The 9618-nt window shown below is 34.8% G+C and overlaps 1 protein-coding gene across 2 annotated transcripts in view; it reads left to right on the top strand.

Annotated features, from left to right (window-relative positions):
• The window catches only part of LOC137645977 (sal-like protein 1), a 64557-nt gene that overhangs the window by 37395 nt on the left and 17544 nt on the right, over positions 1 to 9618 (top strand). For both annotated transcript variants that reach the window (XM_068379079.1, XM_068379080.1), the window contains exons 2-4: positions 3396 to 4054; positions 8801 to 8902; positions 9087 to 9560. In XM_068379079.1, the coding sequence (XP_068235180.1) occupies positions 3396 to 4054; positions 8801 to 8902; positions 9087 to 9560 (1235 nt within the window). The remainder of the gene's footprint in view (positions 1 to 3395; positions 4055 to 8800; positions 8903 to 9086; positions 9561 to 9618) is intronic.

The raw sequence follows: 9618 nt of genomic DNA, 5'->3' as shown, positions 1-9618 counted from the left end.
CCGCTTCCTTTACAATCTCTAGTTACCCCTTCTGTTATTCTTAATGCTAATCTATTGTCTGTCATTCTCATATGTCCTGCCCATGTCCATTTCTTTTTTAATTAAATGTTGTTAGAATGTCTACTTTAGTTTGCTTTCGTATCTATGTTGCTCTTTTTCTGTCTTAGTGTTTTTCCCATTATTATTCCTTCGAAAGCCCTTTGAGTTGTAACTAGCTTGTGTTTTAAGGCTTTAGTTAGGCTCCAAGTTTCTTATGCATAAGTCAATAGGCTACTGGTAGGACCATCTGATTAGATAATTTTATTTTTAAAAGAAAGTGCCAATTTGCTTTTCATAATATTTTGTTTACCAAATGCTCTCCATCCCACGCTTATCCTTTTAATTCCGGTCTCGTGTGTGCGCGCGCGTTTGCATGCATATATGTATGTTGCTTGTTACTTTTATTGCACGATTGAAGAATTTATCAAGAATTTAGTATCACCTGCGTTCCTTAACCGGCAAACCTAAGGGCGGCGCCTTTGCTTTATCCTGACGTCACTCGATCTTCAACTGCATTACTTCTCCCTCTTCTTTTCCATCTTACTCCCGTGATTTCTCGCCCCCCCCCCCCCCCCCGACTCGGTTACCTGTCTAACTTCTTCAACGTTCTCAAAATTTCACATCACTCACTCGAGTAGACTTTATATGTTCTTAGCGTTGGTTCACCTTTACCGTTAGTCTTTATTTGCGGGTGTTTTAATTATAATAGGCTTTCAATTATTCGATCCCAAAGCCCCCGTTTACTTCTCGGGAGCTCGTGGGCGGGATACACTCTGAAGTCATTGGCATTGTTCCACTTTTCAGAGGCATTCGATTTTTCAGACTTCTGAACATTTAAACACACGCTCTCTCTCTCTCTCTCTCTCTCTCTCTCTCTCTCTCTCTCTCTAAATGCGAAAATTATGTTCACTCACCTGATAATGTACAGTTGCTTACCCGTTCATATTTAGAGAGAGAGAGAGAGAGAGAGAGAGAGAGAGAGAGAGAGAGAGTTGAATTTTTTTCCGGTTGTTGAGTACCAGATTATTGGTTTACCAAGAGTAGTATGTCGCATCAACCTGAAGTAAAATACATTTAAGTAAATTTTCAATGTTATTAATAAAATTTATTTTTAGTCAGATCATTTGAATTTATCCTAACTAGCAGGGTGATTTTGTATGAATTATAATGACGAAATAATCGATGTTTAATATGTGTGAATGTTATTAAGCTTAGTTGTTCAGTGCTTTTCGTTGGAGTATTTGGTGAAAATATACTATTTTGGAGAAATATCTTAAAACTAAGTCTGAAATTTTAAGCGTCTGAAGTAGTTTAATGCTCTTACAGCCACGCTTATTGCATGGCCCTTGGTGTCTTGGTATGAGGAAAGCGTGGCTGAAGTGTCTTTGCAGGTAAACAGACGAATGAATTCATAATATTTGATAGTGGCGATAGTAGAACGATTGCTAAAGACTATAATTAGGCCTATGTAGGAAAAGAATGACTATGATTGACACAATGAGATATGCGATTAAAATAGTAACAGTCGTGTATTGTAGGTTATCCATCCATAGTTCCTGAAATCGAACTTTATTACAGTGTTTTGTTACAGCTAGTTAAATGTAACCCAGCATTAGCCTTGTGGGCTGCAATAAATCCGGTTGGCCAAGTCACGCAACCGGCCTTCCCCACGCACAGAAGGAAAGAAAACGCACGTGTAGTTATGGGTGATCATGTATATTTTTTTTAAATCATTCCAGTACGGAAGCGTTGTCATTCGACCAGTATGTAATGGTTGCAGTTAGTTGTTTTGTACCTCATAAAAGGGAAATTGTAATAACCGTCATTGATGACTCAATATTGTAAGGGAATGTGACCTGACCTCAACATGCACATTACTACTGCGGCTAAAATGATACTAATACTAATTAAGATTAACATGAAAAGTGGCATTAATTGAATAAGTGGTGTGTACTTTGAGACTTTATTGTACTTTAAATTAAATTAGAATAGATGTGAAAAATTGTGATCTGAGAAGGGATTTTTTTTTATAAACATGAGATGAATTTATTTAGGTTAGAAACTGCTGTGAAAATATGCCACCATATGGTATAAAAAGCAGTTATAAAGATTTCAAGTTAAACCAAATATATATATTTTTTTAAATAATGGAGCGAATGATGTAGGGTAGTAAAATTATCTTTATTCTACCATTTGAAAAGACATTATAAGTATTATGGAAAAACAGGAAAGAAATAAATTAGATATTTTATGGTTAAAAAGTGAAACAAATGAACTAGAGCGGTTGACAGTGTTCATCACCTACACGTTGTTCATGTGAAATTATCAGGTGAAAAATTCTTATAATCCCTTTTTTCGAATATGAAATGTGTTGGGGAATATTTTTCTTGTTCATAAGTATATAAAGCTGATGTAAGATCGTTCCAAACATAATCCTTAAATCATGTGATATTTTGTGTTAGCGTAGAGAATAAAATGTTATTGGTATGTAACAAAATTCAATTTTAATGGAACACAGCTGTTTATATGGAGCACAGCTGTTTCCTGAAGGTGTAGGCTCCTTTTCAATTTCCGTTTCATTTTATAATATTCGTTTCTTTTCCGAAGGCATTTTTAAGCATTAGCCAATTTTGTATTAGACGACAGGAAATGTACGTTTTCCCTTCTGGCCTTCGGGCATAAGTCGTATCAGGCATAATTATTTATCAATATTTTTGTTTGTCCCTTGACACCTTTTTGAAGACTTTAGTCTGCCCCTATGTTGCCCAGTTTGTGTTGCATAAATACTCCAGTGGTGAAATCCTTTCAGATAACATTCATTTCACTGGCTTTTCGATTTTGAAAATTACGCTGTTTTAATTTTGTAAATTATATTGTTTTACCTTTTAAAAAATTTTGATTTTATTATAGTCTAAATCATTTTATCAAATATTTATGTTTGGAGAAATATCAGAGAGTTTGGCATCAATAAAGGATAGTTTGTTTTAGAATTTGTCCTAGCAATTGTTAAAGTTACTTAGCTTCTCCTTAGTATTAGTTTATGTGTGTATATATATATATATTATATATATATATATATATATATATATATATATATATATAGTATATATATATATACATACATATATATATATATATATATGTATATATATGTGTATATATATATATATATATATGCTATATATATATATATATATATATATATATAGTGTGTGTGTGTGTGTATATATATATTATATATATGCTTGTTTTTATTTGTTTGAACGAAATGATTATGAACCTTTTTCTTTTTGAAATTGTGATCTGTGATTTGTTGATGTAGAATATTTCTTTCTAATAATTTTTGTCTTTTGCAGATGAACAGCTAGAGGGAGGAGTTCGTGAAACTGAAACCAAGGTTGAAAAGATGAGTGAAGACTGTACTGAAGAATTTAATGGTTCTAAGGATGTAAGAGTTCCTGTAAATGGTCAGGTGGTCAATGTACCAATCACTTCTTCTGGAGCAAAGAAAATCATGAGTTTTGCACCAGTCAGCCTTCCTGTGGAAGGAGTCATGTCCTCTGCCCCTCCTGCTGCTAGTTTACCCAGGGTTGGAGGTACAAGAGGAATATCAAGTGACAGTGTCATGATCTCTTTACCCTCATCATCATCATCGGTTTCCCAAGGAAATTTAGTTGGACCTGTACATAGGAATTTAACCACGCCATTAAGTGTTACATTGAATACCTCTTCATATAACAACATTAAAAGTGCCAAAAGTAGAACGAGTGACTCTGTATCAAGCTCTTCTTTTTCTAATAGTGCCATAACTTTACTTACAACTGTGACATCCAGTGCCAACTTGAAGAAAATATCTTGTTTACAAGACTCTTCGAAAGAAAGAGAAAAAGCAAGTGAAGATGGAAGCAAAGCAAAAAACCCAGCTTCTCTTGAGTTTCCCTACACGTGTCCTGTCTGCCACGATCCCTTTAGGTCAAAACGATCCTTCAATGCACACATCATTGTCCATTGCCAGGTAAAGTTTAATGTTCAAATTCCTCCATTATGTTAATTGGATTGAAATTGACATTTCGGTATTATGTTATTTTATTGGTCCCTTGACAATAGAGTTGTGGTGGCTATAGTTTTTCCACCTACAGTATTTGTTCATGTTTCTGTCATGTCTACCTTAGTCATGAAAACTCCTAATTAGCTGAGAGGGTTTTGGTCTAACTTGGAGAAAAGTTAGACCGTCATATATAGATGTGCATAAAGAGATTTATTATCATTGTAACTCCTACACAGTTGTGATTTCAATGAAATCTGGTACTGTTGTCTACGTGAATTCCGATACACTTAAGAAGATGCTAAGGTGGCATCTGGCAACTGCAATGTTGTATTGTATATTTAGCAAACAACCAGTAGGAGCTAATGCTGCCTGTGAGACAAATTGTTGAAAAAGTGAATGTGTGAACAAAGCCTGTTTGTCAAATGATGAAGTATGTTAATTAGGCAACAGTATTATTGCATGTATAATATATACTATGTAGTAAAATATGAAATACTACTATAGATTTGTAGATATGGGAGTAACCTCCTTCCCTGTTAGAACCTTATTACATTATGGAGGTTCAGCTGCATTTAAGCTTGTGATGTGTTTTAGAACCCATGAAGCCAACTGTATGGTGGAGACAATCCTGCATAGATGTGAATGTCGCATTCATCTATCCATATCTTACTAATATTTTCACCCCAACTTCATACAGTTGAAGGTATTTCAAACTTGATAAGGGTACAGTATTTATTAAGGAAGAAAGTCTATCTGACCGACTAGCTGTTGGTTCTGTATCTGTTACACATAATGTGTCAGCACAAATCCTCTTACGGGGTTAGAAGAATTTTGTTTAAAAATTTATTCAGTGCAAAGATTGCCAATTATGCATGGTGTGAATAAAGTTAAGTTGATGTTTGTGTGTGTGTGTTTGTGACCATCAATGAGACTGTCATTGCAACTTCTCCTATATGGTTTATTTTTTATTTTGCAGAAAATTACAGTAAATCACCATGCATGTACATAAAAGAAGAGTGCTTGTCTTTTTGTTCTGTCAGCATGTCTCTTATTTTTTGCCTCGTTTGTAAAGACAGCAAAGGGTGAAAATGTGGCTCTAAACTCCTTAGGTTTTAAAATATCTACAGTACTTTAAACTTGGCCATGAATTTGATGCTAGAGATTTCTTACTTGTGTTGCCTACCAACAACAGTAATGGCGACAAAGTGAGTGACTTTCATGGCTGACTATACAGTAATCTTTGTACAGTACTAGAATTAAGTTCCATTGGGGGTATCAGTGATCTAATTTAATCTTGTCAGAAAATTACCCAAGGTTGTTTACACTAGCTACAATCCTAGTGTTGTCTTTTTTTTTATTTTTTTTTTTTTGGGGGGGTGTGGGGTGGGCACCTAATTAAATGTTCTTAATTAAAGTGGACTTGGCTGGGTTTCTATTTTAGGGACATTTAAGGTAATACTTAAGCAATACTCAGCGTGTTTGTTAGATGTATGAATGTATTAGTAGTAGTATCTTTGTAGATTGTTTTTCATAGCGTGTCATTGAATAAGTTTTAACATTACCAAGGTAAGTTATTACACCATAATTTCACTATTGTATGGTAATACAATTGTTTTCATACACTCATCTACCAAAGAAAATCATATTAAGAACTTATTCTGTACCTACAGTAATATACAGTAATTTTGACCATAGGCATTATTTAAAACATTAGTTATTCAAACACGGAGTACTTACCTTGAACTACTTTCTTAGGACGATCTGGGATCTCCTCCTAAGAAAGTAGTTCGAGGTAAGTACTCTTAGGAAAAATATAAATTACTTAAAATTTGTGATATATTCAAATTGATTTTGGATACATTTGGTGTAGGTATTAAAAAAAATCATATCCTCTTACTTTGTGCATAACCTTTTTGTTAGATAGCTAGAAGAAGCCTACTGAACATCGACTACAGTACAGGGTACCTGCTTACAGTATTTTAAGTTGTATACTTTTTTCTTAGACTTTTAGTTGTTGACTTATTGAATTGTCTTTATCTTTTGAAAATTTTCCTGAAACCTAACCTTTCCTTTTTTTTCAAATGATTTATAACACTGCCACTTTGGTAGTAACACTAAGCTTTTTTGCTTCTTGAATTCATGTTTAGTATACAGCAGTGTTGTAATGTTCTTTGTTGCTGAAAATCTCCCTTATATAATAAAGAGCAATGTATCTGGCTATATGTATGAATATAACTTAACTGTGACACTCAGCGGCAATGCCAGACATATGACTACTCGGTCTCTCACCATCCCTCGAGTAAGATGAAGAAGGATTAGTCATATGCTGGTGAGAGAGAGTACCCCAAGAGGTACACTCTGAAACACCAATCTCCCAGAGATTGCCAAAACTGCCAGACTGTAGTTAGGAAAGGAGGAAAGAGGTGGGAAGGATTGAATCTGTATGTGCGTATATCTATTTTAGTATTTAAACGTCATTTTTGATGGCTCGGGTACACTAGTCTTGTATATTCTTTTAGATTTAGGATTGTATCTGGAACCAAAAGGAAACTTACCCTTGTTATCCTATTGCTGAAAGGTTGCACTATTTTATTTTTTATCAGCATTGTAGTGGATTTTTTACTTTGAACTTAATGTGCCTCTTTGGACTGAGATGGTAAATAAGGTACGTGGAGGTTTGTCACACTGATGTAATGAATTAAGTACTCGGAGGGTAGCCCGTTTCAGATTAGATTGGAATCTCTCTCTCTCTCTCTCTCTCTCTCTCTCTCTCTCTCTCTCTCTCTCTCTCTCTCTCTCTCTCTCTCTCTCTCATGATTATTTAAAAAATCAAAGGACCCATGCTAGATTATTGGACCAGATGAGGAGGGATGGCTGTGTACTGTATGTTCTTTAAAATCCAGCATGCATTTGTTGCACTAGGTAGAGACTTCAAGTACTTGGTCTTTTGGTAATTTCAAGTGTGTTGCAAGTAGGGTGGGGAGAGAGGAAACTTTCATGGTCATTGTTTCAGAAAATAAACTTGAGGGCCTTGTTGAGGCATTTTTTAAACCATTTTCCAAATTCTCTTCTCTCTCTTTTCCATACATTACTTTGTCGATGTAAGGTTTTTGAAACTTTTTCATCACAGATCATTGACATGGTACCAAAAGTTTCTCTTTCAATATTGCATATAGTTCCTTAGTGTTACTGGTGGAACTGTTAAATGTCCAAGTTTTATTATTTAACCAAATTAAGGCATTTTTCATGGTCTTGCTATATGCATTTATTTTTTCATACACTTATCTTCTACCTGTATGTATATTTATGACATGCTATCCTTATCCTCACATACTGCATATTTCATTAATTGCAGCATTTTCTTAAAATGTGCTTTTTATTCTGATCAGCTTTTACTTCAGGCACTAGGTAAGAGTTAAAGTATATTTGGTACTATTGGTTTTGTAAGCGTGGCTGGTAATCAGTTTTATGGCTTGTGATGATCTTTGTCATTGGAGCTAAATTGTGGTACCTTTTTTCTGAAGCAATTTTAGCCCATAAATTTACCTTTTTCCCAGTTGAGGCTGTCAGGATATTTCCCAGTTGTCATGAGTGTTTAGTCCAGAAGCTTATATAGCTAAAAGTTGTGGATGAGATGCTTTCCTTTTTTGCACTCTTGAGCTTGTAGCATTCTGCTTTTTTAACTCCGATTATAGTTTGGTTTGCTATAGGGGTAATGATGTAATGATGATGATTAGAGCAATAGTTCTGAAATAAGTTGTGCCACGAGCACTGTGTAGTCTTGTTTCCTACAGATTGCAAGTCTCTGACACAAAGTTCACCACACGAAAGACCTATGAATAAATGATCTTCCTATAAGGTTATTGGTCTTCTCAAATGAGAGGTGGAACTCTTGATTGTTATCTTGAAGTATTATGAAGATCAGCTACTATTAGACAGTTCTGTGGAGTGAAGAATTTTCTTTCTTTCTTTAATTTTCCCCTTATAATTTGCAGGAAGTGTTAGTTTTTATTAAGACATTACTGGCAACATCAAATTTTGGAGGCAGAAGAATATAACAACATTTGTCCATCTCATGTTGTGATGTGATTATTTGGAGGTTTTAATATGATTGGAAGTATTTTCTTTCACCATTGCAGGAACTTTCTTTGTAGATCTTTGATTAATACAATGCCTTTCTGTCTGCCCTTGACTAGGTTTTATACTTAAGGTGTCATATATCCAGGATTTTTCATGGACAACAAAACTGTACAGTATACTATGAACTGTGATGAAGGAATTCCCCACAGCATGGTTTTAACCTCATCAGAATTCTCTCTTAATGAGATATCCAAGTTAAATTAACCTTTAACAACACACCTAACATTCTGTAACCGAAAATAGAGGGGATATGAGAATGGTGACTCTTGTTGGTAAGATCTAATTTTCATTCCCTATTAGGAAATTATAATCAGTAACTTTGGGGAAGTAATTTCTCACTTTTTACAGTTTCCTCTCTTGATCACTGCTCACTACTATTGTACCTTCTAATTGTACCACTCAAGCTAGTTTTCAGTTTAAAAGTGGCTAGTTTTGACTGACCATGAGAATTAGAGGCATCTGCAAAATAAGGATTTGAATACTGAAATTTTAAAGGTATCAAATTTTGGATTCTTAATTTTGTTTATGACTGAAGCATTAGAACTTTAATACTCAATTTTTCTTCATTTTCAGTTAGTTAATGGCTCAAGTAATGGACCAAAGCGGTCTTTAAGTTCAGGAGGAAGCCCATCTCCTGACAAGAAGAGAGTACGTGAAAATTTGCATAATGATCAGGTTTGTAATGTTTTTCTTATGTACTCGAGTGATTATAATATATAAAAATTTGATTAAAACAATGTGCTGTACTAAGATTTGCTAAGGAACTTTTCTTTTATTCTTTGATATCTTGATTATTGCAGGTCGAGTCAGCTCTGCTAAGGAACTTTTCTTTTATTCTTTGATATCTTGATTATTGCAGGTCGAGTCAGCTCAACATGGATTAAGAATTGCAGAGGAAGAATTAAGTCTTCCTCTTGATTTGAGCTGTAGAGGACCAGGTATCTTGAAGGACTTTGTGAGGCCAGCAGCTTCTTCAACTCCAGAGAACAAAGAGAGTCTTAGTGGTAGTGACACAGAGTGTAGAGCTGAACAGAGCCAGAAATCTTTAGAAGACCCCCCTTCACAATCATCTGGTCACCATAATCATTCAGTGTTGTCAGAACGTGGACCATTAGAAGACGAAAATGAAAATCTTGTTAATGAAGCTAGGGAAAGGGAAAATTCTTTTTTCAATACTGCTCAAAATGAACAGTATCTCACTGAAGATTCAACGGGGTTGGATCCCCCACCCCCTCTTCCATTATATGGATCTGGGGGTTCAATTAGACGAATTCGCGTTAGCAGTGATGATGGGCCACCAATGGTATACAGTGTGCGACTGCATGCAGAACAGGTAATCTTGACTAAAACTTTGATTTATTGCAGTAATATTGCAAAAAAAAAATTTGTAT

Source organism: Palaemon carinicauda, chromosome 8, assembly GCF_036898095.1.
Source record: "Palaemon carinicauda isolate YSFRI2023 chromosome 8, ASM3689809v2, whole genome shotgun sequence".
NCBI lineage: Eukaryota > Metazoa > Arthropoda > Malacostraca > Decapoda > Palaemonidae > Palaemon > Palaemon carinicauda.
Note: the sequence above shows the minus strand (reverse complement) of the source record. Positions and strands in the feature narration are given on the sequence as shown.